The sequence below is a fragment of the Arvicola amphibius genome, chromosome 11 (assembly GCF_903992535.2).
Source record: "Arvicola amphibius chromosome 11, mArvAmp1.2, whole genome shotgun sequence".
Lineage (NCBI taxonomy): Eukaryota > Metazoa > Chordata > Mammalia > Rodentia > Cricetidae > Arvicola > Arvicola amphibius.
This window is the reverse complement of record NC_052057.2, coordinates 26,817,588-26,839,597: the sequence shown is the minus strand read 5'-3', so window position 1 is coordinate 26,839,597 and position 22,010 is coordinate 26,817,588. Positions and strand designations below refer to the sequence as shown.

Below are 22,010 nucleotides of genomic sequence, written 5' to 3'. Positions count from 1 at the left end.
TAAAAGAAAGAGGTTAGGAGCTTGGTGATAGTTTGTGATTTACTGAACACCTTCCATTTTCCAGGCTGGGCTCTCAACCTTTCAGAGTAGCCTCCGATTTCTCAGTACTAGATATGGGTATGTGCTACTGTGACTTTCTCTGCAGTGCACTTTTGAGAGTTCTTTCTTAATCTCAAAATCTCAGAAGCTTGCAAAGCAGACTTTTAATTTACATACTTGTTTGTGTATGCTTGCACATGCATGCCCACATACACATGCCACAGTGAGTTGTGATCAGAGGCAGTTTGTGGGTTCCCTGCTTCCACCATGTGGGTTCTGGGGATCAAACTCAGGTCATCAGACTTGGCAGCAAGTGTCTTTACCTGCTGAGCTATCCTGCTGGCCTCAGGCAGATATTTTTATTAAGCAAACAGACTGAAGTTAAATTAGGGTTCACATCTAGAACTAAGAGTCAGGAATCAGACTTTATTTTTTCAGAGCAGTTAGATCATACTTATCTACTGTTTACTATTTGGGGGAGAGGTGTGAGAGGAAAGGAAGAAAAAGGTGTCCTTATAACTAGTGACAGGTTAGTTTAGTTGCTGTTGAAATTTTTATTAGGAATTATTAACAAGGAGATTTCCATATGCACAGGAAAGGTCACCTGCCTTTTTTCTGTTACATCTGCCCAAATTGGAGATCAAACCCATGGCACACACATGCCAGGCTCAGCTATTATTTAAATTTCAGCGTGACATTATTCTAGTTTTGTAGTTGAGTATAGGCAGTTACTTTGAAATTGGTTTCCTTTTTCTTTTTGAAATTGGTTTTAATAATATTTATGCCTATACTACATTCATGTAAACCAGGACTGCTTAAACCTTTTCCACTTGTGATCTCCTTTTACCTGAGAAATTTTATACAACCTCTTAATGGAGATACATAAAGTACATAATCAGATCAGATACTAACTGATCATGAAGAAACATTTATTTATTAAAAAATTTAATGTCATCATTAACATATATTAGCTACACAAGGTAATGGCTTTCATTAAAACAATTTAAGAAAAACCTAAAAAATTTTTACATTTATTTTGCATGTTGGAGTGCATATTACAACACTTATGTGGAGCCATAGGACAGCTTTCAGTTGTGTATTCTTTTATTATGTGGGTTCTGGGGTTCCAATTCAGGCCTTCTGGCTTGGTGTGGCAAGCACCTGTACCTGACCCTAAGCCGGCTTTTATTATTTATTTGTTTGTTTGATTTTGTTTTGAGACAAGGTCTTATATATCCTAGAACTTGCTGTGCAGACCAAGCTGGCCTTGTACTCAGAGATCTGTCTTTGTGTTGGGATTAGAGGCGTGCCAGTCAAGAAAATTAAGACAGTTCTTTGATACACATTAATCTTACCAGTTAGTGAAGAGGAAAGTAGGTTGTAAACTGTAATGACTGTATTTAATTGTGAGCATGACAGTCTAGAATCAACCTAGGAAAGGAGTGTCCCATTTACTTTCTTTTCATTTTCTTTCTCTTCTCCATGTCTGTGCTGATTAAACTCATTTGTCAATTTGTTGAGCTCTATAACCACCCAGGAGCCAGGCCTCTGGGCTTGTCTGTGGGGGATTATTTTGATTAGGTCATTTGAAGAGGGATGATCAGCCTACTGTGGTCAGAACTATTCATTAAGTTGGGATTCAGGCTGGGAAAGGAGTCTTAATGAGAAATTGTCTAGTCCCAGCATTTAGGAGGCTGAGACAGGTTGATCTCTGAGTTCGAGGCCAACCTAGTCTATAAGAGTACCAGGACAGCCAGAGAAACTCTGTCTTGTGTGTGTGTGTGTGTGTGTGTGTGTGTGTGTGTAGTTGTCTAGATCAAGTTGGTCTATGGGCAGCCAGTGGGAGATTATTTTGATTATGATAATTGAGGTGGGAATATCTGCCCACAATGGGTGACATCGTTCCTTAGGCAGGGTTAACTCCAACTTACTGCAAACATGAAAACTAATTCATTTGCTCTGTTCGTGGGTATAATGTCACCAGTGCTCTTGTGCTGCTAGGTCTACGCCAGCTTGACCCAAGCTAGAGTCATTTGGAAGAGAGAATCTCAGTAGAGAAAATGCTTTTACCAGATTGGCCTTTGGGAAATTCTGTAATATGTTTTTTTGATGAACACGGCTGATGTGAGAGGACCCAGTTCACTGGGGGTGGTGCCACCCTTGAGCAGGTGGTCCTGGGTCCTAATGGAAAGCAGGGCTGAGCAAGTCAAGCCAGAAAGCAGTACTCCTCCCTGGGCTATGCATTTGTTCCTGCCTCAGGTTCCTGCCCTAACCTGCCTGTGCCATAAATGGACATTATTTGGGGGAAAAAGATGAAATAAACTCTTTCTTCTCCAAGTTGTTTCTTGTCATGGTGTTTTATCACAGCAATAGAAACTGTGAGACAGTTCTTGCTGTGACTTCCTTGCAGTAATGCTCTGTAACCTGGAATTGTGAGTTAATCCTTTCTCCTAAATTGCTTTTGCCATATTTTATTTCAGCAACGGAATGAAATGAAGACATAACACTAAAGAAATGGATGTGTTTATTTATTTTTACATGAAGAATTAAGTCTTGACTTCTCCCCCATTTCATCCCTTCTCCCTGTTTCCCCAAACAGGGTTTCAGCCCTGAATTTCTGGAACTCACTTTGTCGACCAGGCTGGCCTTGAACTAACAGATATCTGCCTGCCTCTGCCTCCTGGGTGTTGGGATTGAAGGCGAGCGCCACCATGTCCAGCTCAGTTTTCAATAGTAAACAATACTGTATTCTTACAGAAGCAGACAATCATAGGAACTGAAATTACAGTTACATTCCATAGATATTGCAAAGCCATACAGTCCCAGGTCGTATGCACTTGATAATAAACTGCCATCCCAGCTGTTGTGAAGCACTGATGAGAGTTTTCCAGAGGGGAACACTTGGCTCCCTGCAGGATTGGAGGTCTGGAGTGCAGCTGACCAAGTAGCCTCAACTGGACGGGTTACTTTTTAGTGTGCCATCTTATTTCCTTTACTATTTCAGCTTCTGAAAATGTACATAAGATAGAGGATTGATACATACATACATACATACATATATATTGTTCATTAAAGTGTGTTTGTACTCAAAAGGTCCATATTGTCTGATAGAGCATACACGGATAACTGGGTGTTAGGAAGTTTCTCTTCCAGGAAACTGCATGGATCCATTTGCACATTTCTCTTGGCCCTATGTTTAAGTGGAGTCTTCTAAACGTTGTTTGAACCTTCTTTGATCAGGAGTATTTCTCAACCTATTTCTTTCTTACTTCCTTCGTGGTTTTTCTCCAACATAATTATGACCATTGATATATACTTAGCTGTATATTTATCACATCTTTTGCATTTAAAATGTGGATTTTATGATAGGGACTTTGTTTTGTTAATTGCTATGTTCATATTGGGTAATGTATATAGTACATGTGTGCTAAATAAATGTTGCGTAAAACAGGTGTTAAAATAGCAATTACAGTGCAAGAAAAAAGGCTCTTTGGATTGTGTTTGCATGAGTATTTTCAGAGAAGATAGTTGAGCTGGATCCTTGGCATTATAGACTGTATTATTATACAGGGTAATTGTAGGATATTGGGCAGAGCCTGTGTTATTTGTTTGGTAAGACCTTGGAAATTGCATTTATGAATGAATCATAGTATTAGTTATTTGCATGGCCTAGTTTTATAAAAGCATAATAAAAAGGAAATCTTTGTCATTGTTTCATTTTTGCTTGTTTTAGCATTAGAGAAAAAACTGGTAAAGAGGTTTGTTGTCAGGTGTTTGATAAATTAGTCTCTAAAGGGAAAGACTTGGCCATGTGTTTAAAGCTCTACTAGTGATTTTTACACAGCTAGACTGGGGGCCACTACGTGTAGTGTTACAACATGAATATAAAATAAATATAAATGTTCAAATATGTTACTTTTTTTTTCCAAGACAGGGTTTCTCTATGTAGCCCTGGCTGTCCTGGAACTCTCTTTGTAGATCAGACTGGCCTCAAACTCACAGAGATCCACCTGCCTCTATCTCTCGAGTGCTGGGATTAAAGTTGTGCATCACTGGGGCTGGAGAGATGTCCCAGCAGTTAAAGAGAATTGACTGCCAGGCAGTGGTGGCACACACCGCAGAGGCAGGCGGATCTCTGTGAGTTCGAGGCCATCTGGTCTATAAAGCAAGTTCCAGGACAGCCAGGACTATTTCACAGAGAAACCCTGTTTCAAAAAACAAACACACAAAAAAGAACATAGACTACACTGCCAGATTACCTGGGTTCAACTCCCAGTACCCACATGATGGCTTACAACTGTCTGTAACTTCAGTTCCAAGGGATCTGACACCTTCACACAGACATATATGCAGACAAAACACCAATGCACATAAAATAAAAATAAACAATTTAAAAAAAAAGGTTGTGCACTGCCACCACCACCTGACTCAGATGTTATGTTATACTTCCTTTGTGATTCTTTTTCCGGAAATTTAAAAATCAAGTTGAGGTTTTAGGATTGATCAAAGTTGTGAAGTTGATGTAGAAAAGAGAAAAAGCAGTTGATTTAACTTCGTATTGAGTTGAGCCAGTCGTCAGCATTCACATCTAACTACTGCTTTTCTCTGTAGACAGTCATGTTGATGAGTTAGGAAAGTTTGTTCTTAAAAGAACGACATTTTGTAGTTCTGGTGTTAAAAAGTGCAAGTGAAGAGGTTTTGATAGTGACATTTTTAAATGTGATATTAGGATATGGAGGACTTTAATGTTGTGGTTATAATCTTGATTTTTGGGGATTTTGTTGGAATAGCAAGCGTACAGTTAGGTATCTAAACTTTGAAGTATGCTTTGTCTTTCACATAGATTTGTATTAAGGTTGTAATTTTAAAAGACAAAACAGGACTGGAGAGGTGGCAAAGCGGTTAAGAGCATCAGCTGGCTGCTCTTCCAGAGGTCCTGAGATCAGTACCCAGCAACTGCATGGTGGTTCACAAGCTATCTGTAGTGGGATCTGATGCCCTCTTCTTGCATGTAGGCTTACATGCAGATAGAGCAGTCATGCATAAAATAAATCTTTAAAAAACAAAAACAAATTTTAAACCAGTAGTAGTGACACAGTACTGGCATTCTGGGAAGTGGAGGGAGGATTGGCAGTTATAGGCCACCCTGGAATAAATCAAAGTCATTCTAAGTCACTAAGTGAGATCCTGTCTCAAAAACCCAAAGGTTAGGGATGTTACAGAGTGTTAGAGAATTTACCTCAAATTTCCAGTGTCATGATTTCAATCTCTAGCACTACCTCCTCATTTTTTGCCAAAAAAGAATTGAATAAAACACCAAACCAGAAGCAGAACCTAGTGTAATTTGTTGTGTATAGTTCTTTCCCTCCTTGTTAAGATAAGGATTTTAGCTGAGTGGTGATGGCGTACCAAGTAATCTCAGCACTCAGGAGATAGGCAGGCGGATCTCTGAATTCAAGTCCAGAGATCAGGGCTACACAGAGAGATCCTGTCTTAACTCCCCCCCCCCAAAAAAAAGAGTTATGCCACACTTTTTCCCTTTTAAAACTTTATTATTATTATTATTAATTATTATTATTATTTATTTATTTAGGTAATGTCTCACTATGTAGTTCTGGCTGGTCTAGAACTCACAATATAGACCAGACTGGCCTTAAACTCAAAGAAATCTGCCTGCCTCTGCCTCTTGAGTGCTGTGAGTAAAGGCATGTGCTGTCATGTTTAGCCCTTTTTAAAGTTCCTATTTTTAAAGTAAAACAAAAGTTGTGCCGAAGTAAATGATGGAGCTGGTGTTTTCTAAATTTTGGTTTTTGTTTAAAAATGATTTGTTTTAAATGTTTTGTCTGCATATATGTATGAGCACCATGTGTGCATGCCTAGCCTAGTGCTCACGAAAATTAGAAGAGGGCTACAATTAGTTGTAAGTTACCAAGTAGGTGGTGGAGTTGAGGAACCCTAGTCTTTTGCAGTTGAAGCCAGTGCCCTTAGCTGCTGAATTTGGTTTTTGGGATAGTCTTCTGTAGCTCATGCTGGTCTGGAACTCACCATATAGCTCAGGCTAGCGTCACATGTGTAGCAGTCTTCCAGCTGCATCTTTCTGAGTGCTAGAATTACAAGTGTTTGCTGTGTTATGCCTGACTGAGGCTACCCACCTCTCATATTCTCTACTGTGATTATCTTTTGTTAGTATAAGATGAACAAAACTTTAGTTGAGGTAATTTGGAGTATCCATTAGATTTGCTGAGGAAACTGTAGGATGTGCGAGTTTTGATGTTTTATCTTTGTACAAAAGGAGAAATTAAAGTTTGCTTTTCTAAATGCAGAGCTGGGGTAGGGTACAACATAGTCTTAGGATGGATTTTCTACTTTCAAACACTTTGCTGTACCAAGTAACTAAATAGCAAACTTTGTTCCTTCTCCGTGATACTAGGGTCTACTTAAAATGGTATTGTTGGTTTTTCAGAGAGATTTCATTGACTATTCACAAAATCTCCTTTGATTTTCAATGTTTCAAGACTGCATCAAAATGAAGAATGAAGTAAACTGTAGTATTTATTGAATATCCTTTTTGAACCAGGATGATAGTTTTGTTTGTTTTTGTTTTTATATATTGATGGGTCTAACTTAACCTTGCAATATTCCTTTAAAAATTTGTAAGCTAGGTAGTTCTTACAATTACGTTGTTAAAAGTATCTTTCTCATTGCTTTGTATATGTTCTATTTATATCAGGGCATACATGTTCCTAAAAGACATTGTATTAGGAAAGTTCAGAATAAAAACTACAGGGTATGTGGGGAAAATGGACCTGGCACAGCATCACAAATACAAAAAAGGTGGTACATGTCTATACAGTCTTAGCAATCCACTCTGGAAGCCAAGTTCCAGACTTGCCTGGGCTACATAGAAAGACCCTATCTCAAAAATCAAGTCCCCAATAACAGCAAAATAGGACTTTAATAAAAATGATAACATATGGGGATTGATGAGATAGCTCAGCGGTTAAGATGCTTATTCTGTCAGAGGACATGAATTCACATCCAGGCACTCACTTGAGGTAGCTAACAAATTGCCTCTAATTCCAAGGAACTGTACAACAGTCATATAAGACCACGCACACATTAAAATAAAATAACTTTTAAAAAGGTAGCACAGACTTACATATGTAAAATAATTAACAGATACCTAAATACTGTAAGAAAATGGTATATTTTTTTTTCATGGAAAAACACTTCAAGCTAGCTTGTTTTGGAAGTGAGCATCCGAAGGAGTATAGTTTGCCAATTACTGTGAAGAGGTAGGTTTTTTGAAATCTGATACAAGGTAGTATCAGATGTGGGTAGATGTGGCATAGTTTGGCTCAGAGTACGCAGGGTGAACTGAGGTAGCTAGCTGGTAGATGGCTTTGCAACAGTGTGCTGTGCATGCCCACAGGACTTGTTTCAACTGGCTGTTTTCTCTGTCACTTAGTTTTCTGGAAGTTGAAATCCCACAGAAGCAAACACGAAATTTTAAGAGATTAAGACATCTCCTAATATATTAATTCTAGTGGAGCAAATGTGTATGTTCAAAACAAGCTTTAGAGTTTGCTGTTCCCTGCCTAACAACAGCGTAGTGTTGTCAGAGGCCACTAGTTTCCCAGCTGTCCTAACTCAAAGTAATCACACAGAAACTATATATTATATGCAATACTGTTTGGCCAATACCTTAAGCGTTTTTTGTTTTTTTTTTTAGCTAGCTCTTATATCCTAAATTAACATATCTACATTAATCTGTACATCATCATGAGGTTGTGGCCTAGTGGCAAAGTTTCAGCTGGCTTCAGTGGAGGCATCTGGCTCCTGTGACAGCTATATGGCTTTTCCCTGACTCCGCCTACTTTATCCCAGCATTCAGTTTAGTTTTCCCCGCCTAGCTCTATTCTGCCCTGTAACAGGCCAAAGCAGTTTCTTTATTCATTAACCAATAAAAGCAACACATATACAGAAGGACTTCTCACACCATTTTCCCTTTTCTGTTCAAATAAAAAGGAAGGTTTTAGCTTTAACATAGTTAAGTTACATATAACAAAACAGATATCAAGCAAGAATTTTAGTTGCAATATTTATATCTACTTTATCTTTTATCATAACTAAGTAAAACTATAATTATAACTATTTTTCAGCTCTGTCAGACTCCAGAAGTATATAATATTTAAATAAACAGGAAGTGCTTTGTGAGCAACTTCTAAAACTCTAGAATTAACAGAGACATCTTGCTGCCTGGATAGTAGTCACCCAAAGTTCTGTACCATTGGGGCACCTGTCTTCAGCCTGCAGGCTCATAGTATCTGGCAGACTTTTCCATGAAGCAGGAAATTTCAATGACAGTTTGGACTATATTGGCACTTTGTCAGTCACTTTCTTCTGTATCCTGAAGAATGTCTGGCAGACCTTTAATGAAGTAGGAACCCTGAAGTATTGTCTCATCTTTGGGCAAGTTCAGCAGTCATTTCTCTGTGGGTCCTGCATATCCAGTTCATACAGCATAACATCAAGCAGTCCAGGCAAGAGCAATTTCTTACTCAAATGGCTAGCAAACTCCATAAGGAGCCTCTTTGGTGCCCATCATTCTCTTGAAGTAGATTGGTGTTGCCAGGAGCAAACGTGTCTCATTGTTAAGAAAAATCCTAAGTTTTTAAAATATTTTAAATGCCATATTCGGTAGTCTTTGAAAGGTTTGAAGAATAACTATTCATCTGAAATATATCTCTGTACATCTAGAAAACCTAACTAACATGACTACAAGCTTGGCTATTATAGATGACTATTATCCTGTATTTCTTAATTATACATTACATTTTTAAATGAGATGCCCAAACACAATAACTTAATCAAGAGCAGAAATATACACATGACAAAATTGACCTAAAATTTGTATCAGTAGACCAAGACCCATACCAATGCAAAGTATTCATATCTATAGCATTGTAGAGACCATGGACTTTGTGTGGGCTCTTCTGTCTATGCTGGGCCTTGACCCTCTTGTGTGTCACTCCTGAGGCATATTCATATTCTTTGCTATTTTAATTGCTACTGCCAATGTATTTGATAATGCATTTCTCTCTTCTACCCTTCCTCTCTTCTTCTTCTTGAGTTTTAGGAAGAATTTTTCCTTCCTTTTTTTCTTCTTTTTTCTTTCTTTTGTTTTTCGTTTGCTTGTTTTTTTTTTTCATTTGTTGTTTTTTTTGTTTTTTGTTTTTTGTTTTTCAAGACAGGGTTTCTCTGTAGCTTTGGAGCCTTTCCTGGAACTAGCTCTTGTAGACCAGGCTGGCCTCAAACTCAGAAAAATCTGCCTGCCTCTGCCTCCCGAGTGCTGGGATGAAAGGTGTGCACCACTACTGCCCAGCTTTGTTTTTGTTTTTTGGTGTTTTTTTTTTCTTTTCTTTCCTTTATCTTTTTCCCTCCCTCCCTCCCTCCCTCCCTCCCTCCCTCCCTCCCTCCCTCCCTCCCTCTTTCTCTCTTTCTTTCTTTCTTTTTTTTTTTTTTTTTGAGACAGGGTTTCTTTCTGTATTCTTGACTGTCCTGGAACTCAGTCTAGATCAGGCTGGCCTCAAACTCGTAGAGATCTGCCTGCTTCTGTCACATGAGAGCTCCGATCGAAGGCATGTGCCACCACTGCACGACTTGGAAGGAGTTTTCTTATAGAAGAGAGCTTCATTGAAAGGCTGGCAGGAGGTACTCCTGTAGAGCTAGAAGGTATGAGTGGTTTGCCACTGAGGGTCAGTGCTCACGTTCTTCTTTACATGTGACTTTAATAAATTGTATCTGTTTGCTTGCTTGTTCATTTATTTATTTTTGAGATGGTTTCACTGTATAGCCCTGCTTGTCCTGGAACTTGCTCTGTAGACCAGGCTAGCATTAAACTTAAAGATCTGCCTCCTGAGTGCTAGGATCAAAAGGCGCTTGTGGCCACCAACCACCTCAAGCCTTCCTTTTAAGTAATATACCTCCTTTTCTCTCTGAAACTATATGTTGCTAAAAAACTGTAACCTCTATCTTAACAGATATTCAGAGTCGTTTGTGACTTCCCAGTAGACAAAGCTAACTCTTTATGTCAGATCTCCTGTTCATTCTTCCTGTCTGATAGGGGATCTCTCTTTTTGAGAGCAAATTTCAGGTGCTGTTAATAAGTGCAGTATGTGTAGGACCCTGCTCTGTTGTTCTTTGGACAGTTGCCATTGAGTTTCTTTGTCTTAGATATATGTGCACTTATCTGAAAATTCAGGTTTTTAGTTGTTTTATTTATGTTGTATGGTCACCTGTGGTTGTAGTGAGTCTTTCTCTGTGCAGCCTTCCAACTCCCAGATAACCATAGGGAGATTTCTTATTAATTATGAAAACTTGGCCGATAGACATGTTTCTAACTAGCGCTTATAATTTAAATTAACTTACATACATTTCTAATTTACATTCTTTTACATGGCTCAGTAACCTTTACTTTCTAATGCCCATGCTGCTTGTTCTGCATCCTGGCGTCTCAGCCTGCCTTCTTCCCAGTGTCCTCCCTGCCCCGAAAATCCTGCCTATTGGATTTCAGCTTTTTATAAACCAATCCTAGTGACACATCTTCACAGTGTTCAAAATATTATCCTACAACAAATGGTTGATTATATTTGTTCTTTCTGGGCCTGTATTGTTTTAAGAAATTTAATTTCTGTTTATGTATAAGCATGGATATATGTATACCTAATGAATTTATGTGTGTCATGTGTGCATAGGTGAAGTTACGCTCAGTTGTGAGCTGCCTGATGTAGATTCTGGGATTTGGAGCTGTGTCCTTGACAAGAACAGTAAGCTCTTTTTAACCACTGAGCTTTCGTTCAGCTTCCACCTGAACTGTTCTTTTGTAGGATTTGTGGATTGTTTATTAGAGGGCAGTAAATTTCTTAGACTTCATCTTTATTGTATGCTTTTCCTGAAAACAGCAATATTTGATTTAAAATAATCTTTAATTCAAGTTCTGACTGAATTGTTGGTTATAGTTATGTTTTTGTGTCCTGTTCAAATTTATTTTTTGCAAAAATTTCATGTAATTATAAAGTTTGTTATATGGCTGACTTTCAATCATACCCTGAGTTTTGTAGGTAATTCTAACATTATGTAGAAATCAACCCTCTTGCCCACCGTTTCTTCTCAGTTTCTTTCTTTTCTATGTTGTCCTTAAACTCACTTTGAAGCCAAAGCTGGTCTTAAATATATGTTTTTTTTTATTATTCTCCAGCCTTCTAAGTCATTCACTGTGTCACTGTGTTTGACACACCCTCCCCACATGCTTGCTTGCTTTTTGGGGGGGGGGCAGTTTCTCTTAGTAGTTCTGGCTGTCCTGGAACTCACTCTGTACCAAGCTAGGACTTAAGAAGCTGATGCCTGCCTCTGCTGAGCTAAAGGTTATCTTGATCCCATTCATTCTGAGTCCTTTCACGTCTGCCCCCTGTCCCTGTATTCCCCCCCATAATAAAACAAAATTCAAGAGAGAAAAAAATAAAATGAGAAAAAGGGAAGGAATTAAAAATCTCGTAATGGAAGCTGCAGTATGATCCAACAAGTCATGCTGTTCACCCCTTTGTCCATACATCTCTACTTACAAGTGTTCATTGCAAAGAGTCATTGATCTAATTTGAGGCCCCTGGTCTCCACTATATGTTTGATGCTGGGCCCCCACTAGGTCTCTTCCTGGACATCTCACTAGCGCCCTGTATTGTGGACATCCTGCAGCTTTGGGTCTGTGGGCAGGTCCCTTCATGTGCTCCAACAGAACATAGATGGGGTGGATGTTGGGGCAAGTCAAGTCATAACCCTGGGTCTTGACCTGGTCCTGGGCGCTGTAGGGTTGTTGGTCTACCAGATGGGAATTGCAACAGCTCTTTCATGGTCACAGTTTTGGGGCTGACTCACCTATACTTGTGCTAATCGTGTTGGTTCTATTGTACTACCCTGACAAGGGGTCAGGAATAGCACTCTTTCTCTCTCTCTTTTTTAACTACTACTTTTTCTTTTTAAAATAATTTTCATGTACAGTGGTGTTTCCTGCATATATACTGTTGTGAGGGTGTCAGATCCCCTGGAACTGGCATTTCAGACAGTTATGAGCTGCCATGTGGGTTCTGGGAATTGAACTGGGTCCTCTGGATGAACAGCCATCTCTCCATCCCCTATTTTTCCTTTTTTAAAGATTTATTGGCTGGACAGTGGTGGTTCATTCCCTTGATCCCTGCACTCAGGAGGCAGAGACAGGCATATCTCTGAGTTCGAGGCCAGCCTGGTCTACAGAGTGAGTGCCAGGACAGGCTTGAAAGCTACACAGAGCAACCCTGTCTCGAAAAACAAAAGCAAAAAGGTTTATTAATATACTGTTTGCATATGGGTGTTTTGTCAGCATGTACATCTGCACACCAAAAGAGCCTCCAGCCTCCTTTCACTTCTTCTTTCTTTCATCTTCTTTTGACTCTTGACTCTTCTTTCAAATAACATAATTTAATGCCAAAAAGAAAAGAAAGACTTGGTGAAATCTGGCATGTTTTATGTTGAGTGTGAATGTAGTACCAGAAAAAGCCTGAGACAGCTGTCACTCTTAGTTCTGCTGTTAGTAAAATTGAATCTGTGGCTTTTCACTTTTGAGCTCCAAACATAGAGGGGGGAAAAAGTGGCTCACAGCCTGGCGGTGGTGGCATATGCCTTTAATCCCAATATTCAGGAGGCAGAAGCAGATGAATGTCTGTAAATTCAAGGCCAGCCTGGTCTACAAAGTGAGTTCCAGTGCATCAGAACTGTTATATAGGGAAACCCTGTCTAGAAAAACCAGAAAAAGAAAAAAAGACCCCAGATTCTACAAAAGTATTGGTGTGAAATTTCCACAGATCCTTCTATATTATTCGGGGACTATATACTTGTTGCTTAAGAAATATTAAGATGTGCTGCTCATAATGATGCACACCTAATCTCAGGGCTAGGGAGGCAGAGACAGGTGAATCTCTGAGTTTGAGGGCAGCCTGTTCTAAATACTGAGTTCTAGGTTAGCTCCATGGTGAGGCTGTCTCCAAATATGTATGTGTGTGTATATATATATATATATACATTTTGTATATATATATATGTATATATATATATGTATATATATATACATATATATATGTGTGTATATATATATATATTCATTTTGTTTTATAAACTGCTAATAACATTTTATAAACTGTAATTAGAAGAGTTAGAAGATGTATTTCAATTCTACAGTTTTTTTTTGAAACTTAACTTTTAAAATATGAAAACTTTGTGTTGGCCTCAGAGAGTGGTCCAGAGAATTAAGGAGACTTGAAGCTTTCGTGTAAGGAACAGTTAAAAGAACAAAGATTTTTTGTTGAATTAAGCAGGGTGAGAGAGGAGAAACTCTAAAATCTTAGACTAAGCTAGACTCAGTTGTGAAGTTAAAAGTTTAGATCAGTTTTAGTACTGTTTAGATCAGTTCCTAAAATTATTTTGCTAAATGCTGGCATTAGGCAGGAGCTGTGGTCACTTTCAACAGATGAGATTTAAGATCTCTTCAGATTAAAGGATACTCTAAAATATAATCTTGACTTGTTAAATCTTCCTTTGGTGGGTCTTTTTTGGGGTGGTCAAGGTCTCACTGTGTGGCTGTGACTAGCCTGGAACTCAGGGAGATCTGCCTTCCTCTCTCTCCTGAGTGCTGAGATTAAAGGCATGTACCTCCATACCCAGTCTTAAATTCGCCCACCCCACCCCTGAGACAGTATTTCTCTATGTAACAGCTCTGGCTAGCCTGGAAATTGCAGACCAGACTGGCTTTATATTTAAAGAGATCTGCCTGCCACTGCCTCCCAAGTACTAGAATCAAAGACATGAACTACCATGCCTGACTGACTGACCGTCCGTCCGTCCGTCCGCCCGCCCGCCTGCCCATCAGTCCGCGTCCTTGTGTGTGTGTGTGTGTGTGTGTGTGAGAGAGAGAGAGAGAGAGAGAGAGAGAGAGAGAGACAGGGTTTCTCTGTGTAGCTTTGGAGCCTGTCCTGGAATTTGCTAGCCTTAATCTCAGAGATCCACCTACCTCTGCCCCCGAGAGTTGGGATTAAAGGCACGTGCCATCACCGCCTGGCCAATGACCGACTTTTAAGACTTATTTTGATGGTATATGTAGGAGTGTTTTGCCCGAATGTATATAAGTGCATGCAGTGACTGTGGAGGCCAGAAGAGGAACTTCTGATCCTCTGAAACTGGGGTTACATATTGGTTGTGCTAGGAACTGAACTTAAATCTGCAAGAGCAGGAAGTAACTTAACCACTGAGCCATCTTTCCAGCCCGCATTGTGGGTTTTGATGCCCTGTTTTCAAGGCATTATACTGCTGTCATGTCATAAAGATAGTGGACATATGAGTAAGTCTTAGTTCAATATCTCACCTCTTCATGGCTTCTTTTTATTACCATCCTATAGCCAAGTTGAGATTTTCCTGTTTGAATGTTGATGATTATGTTCAGCAGATCAGTTAGGTTTAAACTGCAAGTTCTAACTCTTATGGGATCTGATTCTAATGTCAGTTCATTTTTGAAAACCCTCTTGTTTCTGCTTTGGTCTATTGCTCATAAGCCCCTCCTCACCTCATGGCCATACTGTTCTTGCAGCTCAAATTCCTTAATGTGAATAGGATCAGATTTAGGCACACGGAGTTTAGGGGTAAACCGCTTTGTATGGTTGCTTTCACAGTTCTTTTCTTGTGTTCTTTCTGAGTTGTTGGTCCTTCTTTTCATCCTCTGGCTAGAAAGCTTGGGCTTTAATTATTCTGCTGTGTGGTGTACTTTTGAGAATGTGCTTCTGGCCAGAGGTTAATTCATTTTTTTTTTTTTTGTTATCAAAGAAGTAGCTTTTGATTTCTGTTATTTCCCTTTTCATTTCACCGACTGCATTGCCTTTATTATTTTCCTCTGCTTGTTTGTTTCCTGCCTGCTTTCCTTTTTTTTTTTTTTTTTGCCTTTGCTTTCCAGCAATTAGATTGTGATAGAACTTTTGTTTCCTTTCCTTTCTTTTTTCTTTTGAGGCAGTCTCATGTAGCTTACACTGGCTTCATATTCTATAAGGTAGTATTATAGACATATGCCACCATAGCTGGTTTCAGTACTTTTTCACTCATTTTGGTCTTTATTTTTCTCTGGTATTGTTATACTTGGTATTGTTCCCACAGGTTGTTGGAACGTGAGTTTCATTTACTTTGAACTGTTTAAGCTTCCATTTAGATAGTTTCTATTAGTATGACTTCACATTGTAGTGGGAGCTGGACGGCGGGAACGCGGCCCGCAGCTCGAGCTGCTGGCAGGCTCACATTTTCTGTAGTGTTTTTATAATCACAATGGCTTCAACATTACTGTGATGTCTATAATATTTTTAATTTCTATAGGTAACTATTTTCTGATTGTGTTGAGATTTTCTTTAATCTTTATGTATTATATAATAGAAACTTCGTTGAAAGTCTTTGCTGCCTCCATCATTATTTCTGAGTGTTGCTCTTAATTTGTTACTCCTGCAGGCTCTGGGTCATTTTTCTGTGTCCTGTTTCTAGTAATACTGCCTTCCCTTCATAACTTTAGATACAATGGACAGTCAGTTGAATGTGTGGATTCTGTTGCCTTTAATAGGATTTTGTTTGGGCAGGCAGCTTTTGTGTGGGGTAGGTGGGGGGTGCATGCATTAGTTTGTTCTTTTCATGGTTGTCTTTATTATTTATTTAATGTTTAATTTTTTTCGAGCCAACATTTCTTGGTAGACAGGCTTTGTAGGCTTGTGCTGCATTGTAGTTGTCCTTTCCCTGGCTTAAGTATGGTGTGGCCCTGCAAAGATTCCTAAGGATGTTTCTAAAGGTTGCATCTGTTGACTGACTTCCCTGTGCTGCCCTTTCCTGAGAGTCTAGCTGTTCAGCAGTTTTTTACACTACAGCTGCTTAGATTGTACACTGCTGAATGCATTCTTTTTCCACCCCTAATCTGCAGTCAGGAAAATGCCCTTAGGCAGAAAAGGGGATTTACCTGCTTCTGAGACCACAGTCCTGTGCTGTTTTTGGTTCAACAGCCACTAACAGATATTTTCAAATTTGCTCTACACTTTTATACTTGGCATGTGTCTAAGCTGATGGCAGTTACTCCTGTACATTTGGGAACAGATAGCTGAAGAGTGTTATATGGGTGCCAGAGATGAGATTTTTTATTGTTTATTAGAATAGTTCATTCTGTTTTATTATGCCTTGTTTTGCTCTTTTTTTTTTTTTTTCTGTAGCATAGTTTTTAGGGTTTTCAAAACAGGGTTTCACTGTGGAACAACTCTAGCTGTCCTGGAACTTGCTTTGTAGGTCAGGCTGGCCTTAAACTCACAGAGATCCACCCATCTCTGTTTCTTCCTAGTGCTGGGATCACACGTGTGCACCATCACACCATCTGGCTGGTTCTCAGTCTTTTTAAAAATAATAGCACAATAATAAAAATGAGGTAATCTGTGTTCTGTTTAATTTGTATTTCTCAGATGCTATGTCGAATATCTGTTAAAGGTAGTTTGCATGTTTATTGTATGTGTGTGTACATGCATGTTAATGTCTTTAAGAGAACTCCACTATATGATAAAAATATGCAAGCTAAAATATGAGCAGTTTTGCCAGGCACTTTAATTCCAGCACATGGGAGGCAGAGGCAGGTGGATCTCTGTGAGTTTAAGACTTGTGTGGTCCACAGAGTAAGTTCTAAGACAGCTAGGACTGCTAACACAGAGAAACCTTGTCTCAAAAACAAACAAAAAACTCATTAAATATTTCTTATTGGCCACATGTATATCTTTTCAGGTAAATTTTTTCCCCTTTTCTTTTTAGAGTCAGGGTCTCCCTGTGTAATAGTAGCTAGCCTGGACTTGCTATATAGACCATGCTGGTCTCAGTCTCACAGAGATCCACCTGTTTCTACCACCGAAATGTTGGGGCTAAAGGCACACACACCACACCAGCAAATTTTAATTGTTTTTATTTGGGGAGGGGGCTTTTAAAAATTACATTTTAATGTAGACCCTAGCGTGTGTGTGTGTGTGTGTGTGTGTGTGTGTGTGTGTGTGTGCACATGCATGCATGAATGCTTTTATAAAGACTGGGGAAGAGAGCCTGAGGTAAATGCTCAGTAGGTAAAGCGCTTGTTATCCAAGAATAAGAGCCCTAGACCCATGTAAATACTGGATGAGAGGTAGCAGCCCACCTGGCATTCCTACTCTTCAAAGATGGCCCCAGGGGGGTCCCTATTTTTTTTGCATTTTAAAGGTTTATTTGATTATAGAACTGGATAGTAAACAAGGTGAAATAAACTGGGTGGTGTGGTGGTGCATGCCTTTAATCCCAGCACTTAGGAAGTAGAGGCAGGTGGTTCTCTGTGAGCTCGAGGTCTACAAAAGTTCCAGGACAGCCAAGGTTACACAGAGAAATCCTGTGGGTTGTATATGCAAGTAGGTCTGCATATTGGAGAATAGAAAGCTACTCTGTTGGCTTAAGCCAAAAATAAATCTCTGGGGAATAAACTGGGCATGATTTATCCATCATACTAAGTGTTTGGCAGTAGAAAAACAGTGCTTTCAGTAGCAGGAAATGAAAAAAAAATACATTAGAAAGAGTGAGTGCAGAGTTCATTCCTGAGAACTTGGGGCGTTCTCTGCTCTACAGACTGAGTGAGCGAGCAGCCACAGAGGCTTGGAGCTACGACTTATGACAGGACATTTCTGCTATATTTCAATAACATAAAGAGCAGAGAGAGCAAAAGCATTGTGCTGCTTCTAGGTGTGCAGAGATACAGAGTTGGTGGTGGGAAGATACTTAACCTGAGCAGTGACAAGAAGCTATTTTAAAAAGACCTCTCCTACATCTTACCAAGCCGACTTAGAGCCATGCAAAGTCCCTCTTTGCACGTCTAGGAACTCAGAGCAGGTTCATGGACTATATGCTTAAGACATGGCCTATAAAAAAGCCTCTGGGTAAATGGGAACAACTTTTGAGTAACAATTACAGTGACCCAAGAAGTAGAAACCTGGTCGAGTTATAGACCTGGGTGACCCACACAGATAGTTCCACCATTGTTTACCAGAGGATAGGGACAAGGCAGGTTTAGTGTCTGTGCCCTACCTAAGTGGGAAACTGGAAAGAGATAGGATTGACTTGGCTCCCCATTGACTGCACAGAATAGGAACACCTCATCCTACACACTGACAAGGGACTGCAGGGCACACTTTGTGGCCCCCCCCGCCAGCTCTGAGGCAGGATGGGCTGTGTGGAAAATGACCTAATCAGGCTCAGGCAAAGACCACATAGATTGTCGTACAGCTACCTCATTCTCTTTTCCTTCTTTAAAAAAATTATTCTTTCTTTGGTATTTTCATATATTAATACAGTGTATTTAGATCATATATATCTTCTCAACCCCTCCTTCAATTCATCCTGTAGCATCTCCCTCCCCTTCCCACCCCCCTCATAACTAGCTGAGTCTACTTAGTGCTGCTCCTGTACCCTGAAGCAGTCAATCATGGGCCCAATAGTGATGTTTAACTGCTGCTCCTCAGCTAGATGTGGAACTTGAGTAAATCTTTTTCCTCTCCATGCTGGAGTGTTGACTGGTTTAATCTTGTGCCAGGCAGCTTTATTTGATATCTAGCTTCAGTTTAATGAACACAATTATTCTGGAACTAGGAATAGGTCTCCCTGCTAAGTGTTGATCATTTAAGGTTATTTTGTTATATTTCCTTTATCTTCCCTCCCCTTCCCTCTCTCTGACTTGTTTTTAAGATTTTTGTTATGTTTTGTGTTTTTGAGACAAGGTCTCATGCTGTAACCCTTGTGTATATATATCATGCAGGTTCAAACTCAGATCTGTCTGTCTCTGACTCCCAAGTGCTAGAATTAAAAGAGTATATTATTTTAATGATTATTTTTTATTAATTTTTTTGTGTGAGTTGGGTGGAGAGGGAGAAGTGAATGCAGGTGCCTGTGGAAGCCAGACAGAAAAAAAAACACCGAAAAGAAATTCCTTACATTATATTGGATAACAAAGAAGGTTGAAAACTAGCCTGGCGGTGGTGACTTACACCTTTAAACCCAGCACTTGGGAGTCAGAGACCAGCCTGGTTTATAGAGTGAGTTCCAGGGCAGCAAGGGCTACACAGAGAAACCCTGTCTCAAAATCAGGGGGGTGGGGGGAGAAGCTTGAAAGCCGCAAGAGACAGATATCAAATTAAATATAAAGGCAAATAATAGAATAGCAGTGGATTTCTCAGCTCTGAAAATCCAAAAGGCACAGACCAATATATATCAGTCTGAAAGACAATAACTGCTGATCTAGCATAGTCATCTTCATAATTGAAGGAAAAAGATATCATTAAAGGAATTTACTTGATCACTTTTAGTGGCACTGCAGAAAGTATTTAAAGGAATCCTAAACATTGGAAAGAAAGATAAACACATCCCAGAGGACTCAAGATGCTGCTAGAACCTAAATAAGGATTAGGAAAATATCAAAGAAACCAGTGCAGCACAGTGACAGGCCTAGCTCTTGAAATCTTTTGTTGTTGTTGTTGTTTTTCGAGACAGGGTTTCTGTAGTATGAGGAGGAGCGGGCTGCTTCCCGTGGCCCGACTGGTTTACACCGGGGCTGGAGGGCTGCTTGTTGTCTGGGCTAGCCGAGGGCTAGCTTATGCCCGAAATAATCACACGGAAATCTGTATTAATTAAATCACTGTCTGACCATTAGCTCTAGTCTCCTATTGGCTAATTTTTACATCTTAATTTAACCCATTTTTGTTAATCTGTGTATTACCACAAGGTTGTGGCTTACCGGGAAAGATTTAGCATGTGTGACTTTGGCGACTCCACGGTGACTCTCTCCGCCTTTTTTTTTGTTTGTTTTTTGTTTTTGTTTTTTAGCATTTTGTTTTGTCTGCTCCGCCCACCTAGGGGCTGCCCTATCAAAAGGCCAAGGCAGCTTCTTTATTCAACCAATGAAATCAACACAAATACAGAAGGCCCTCCTACACCAGGTTTCTCTGTGTATCTTTGGCTGTCCTGAAATTAGTTTTTGTAGACCAGGCTGGCCTCATACTCAGAGATCTGCCTGCCTCTGCCTCCCAAGTGCTGAGATTATAAAGGCGTGCACCCTCCACCCCCAGTTTAGCTCTTGAAGTCTAATGGTTTCATTTTCTTACTAAAAAGATGCAGTTAGCAGACCAGGTTACAAGACAGAATCAAGCTGTTTGTTGTCTAAAGGAAATCTCACTGTGGAGAAGAAACACACTGTCTTAGTTTGAAACGGTGGAATAAGTTTTTTTTTTTTTTTTTTTTTTAGTGGTTGAATTCAAGTCACAGTTCTCTGTGTAACGGCCCAGGCTGTCCCTGACTTGCTCTGCAGCCCAGCCTGGGTGGGTTGTCAGACAGAGAAACTCTGACTAGATTTTTAAAAATTAGCTTATGATTTTTCAAATCTATATCTTTCATCTTGTCCTGCTTTTAATTTTTGTGTTTAAACATTTCAACTTTTGGTGATAGATACAGCTTTGGGTATGCTAGGCAAGTGCTCTGCCACTTAATTATGTTCTCATCCCCTTTTGGTGAGTATTTAGGGGGACTTAGAAGAATCTGAAAATAATATTCTGTTTAATAGCATAAAATTTAACAATGAACTTAGAAAGTTTTTGCATTTATTGTTAAACTGACATACTTTCTTTTTTTTGACAGAGATGTTATGAACATAAACAGTATAGAAATGGATTGAAGTTCTGTAAACAAATTCTTTCTAATCCCAAATTTGCAGAACATGGAGGTAAGGACAAATACTGTGTACCTTTAATTAGATTTGACATAATTGAATGACTGCTGGCTTCCCTTACTTTGCTGTTACCCAGCTGTCTTTATTTTCCAGAGTATACCATTAACTCTTATGAGAAGATAAAACTTAATAATAAATGAATCTTGAGTTAAATACCAAGAAAATGATTGCACATTCAGTTTGTTTTGGTTTCTTCTTTTCAGTATTAGCTCTTCTAGTAGAGCTAATGGAAAGGCAGAAGAGCCCATTTAGGCCAGATGCTTGTTTTAGTTAATATGTTCATAAGAACATTTTACTTTAGAGCTTGCAGCTTGAAGAGTTTTATTCTTTACCATAAGCTGTTCAGAATGTGACCATTTAGTTACTTATTTATATTGTATCTTAATTAGCTTACCACTGAGTCATGTTTAAGACATTTGTATTTATGTCCAGATGTATAACTTTTGTCTGAATAATGATGGGTGGTTGGTTAGATTCTTATAGAACAGTTGGTGAGTATGTGACTAAACTTGTAAAGAAATAAATGGAAAATAGCATTTTGGGGGGGGTCTGATTTCTATAGATTTGGGAAACATGACTCATTTAGTAATTAATTGACATTGTGTATCGAGGAGGGGAGAATGACAGTTTACTCTAAGTTTTCATCATTCCTTGTATCTTGTTTCCCTATGCTTGAGGTTATACTTATGCTGCAGTTTGGAGATATAATCAATAGAGTAAAAATACCTAAACTGATCTTCATTTCTTATTGATAACTAACTTCAGCCAGGTGGTAGTGGCACATGCCTTTAATCCTAGCACTCAGGAGACAGAGGCAGATGGATCTCTGTGAGTTTGATTAAGATATCCTCCTAAAAATCACTTGTAGGCTGGGCAGTGGTGGCTTTAATCTCAGCAGAGGAAGGTGGATCTCTGTGAGTTCGAGGTCAGCCTGGTCTACGGAGAGAGTTCCAGGACAGCCAGAACTAAACAGTGAAACCCTGTCTCCCCTCCTCCCTTCCCCTACAAAGAAAGAAAACCTATCTTCAGTTGTTATCTGGATAGTAGGTTCTTTTATATTCCATTTCTCAAGTATGTGTTCTGGTAATGGAACTCCTAA

General features: G+C 39.3%; 1 protein-coding gene across 1 annotated transcript in view; it reads left to right on the top strand.

Annotated features, from left to right (window-relative positions):
* The window catches only part of Naa15 (N-alpha-acetyltransferase 15, NatA auxiliary subunit), a 67,644-nt gene that overhangs the window by 6,013 nt on the left and 39,621 nt on the right, over nt 1–22,010 (top strand). The window contains exon 2 of the mRNA XM_038347493.2: nt 20,821–20,905. Within this exon, the coding sequence (XP_038203421.1) occupies nt 20,821–20,905 (85 nt within the window). The remainder of the gene's footprint in view (nt 1–20,820; nt 20,906–22,010) is intronic.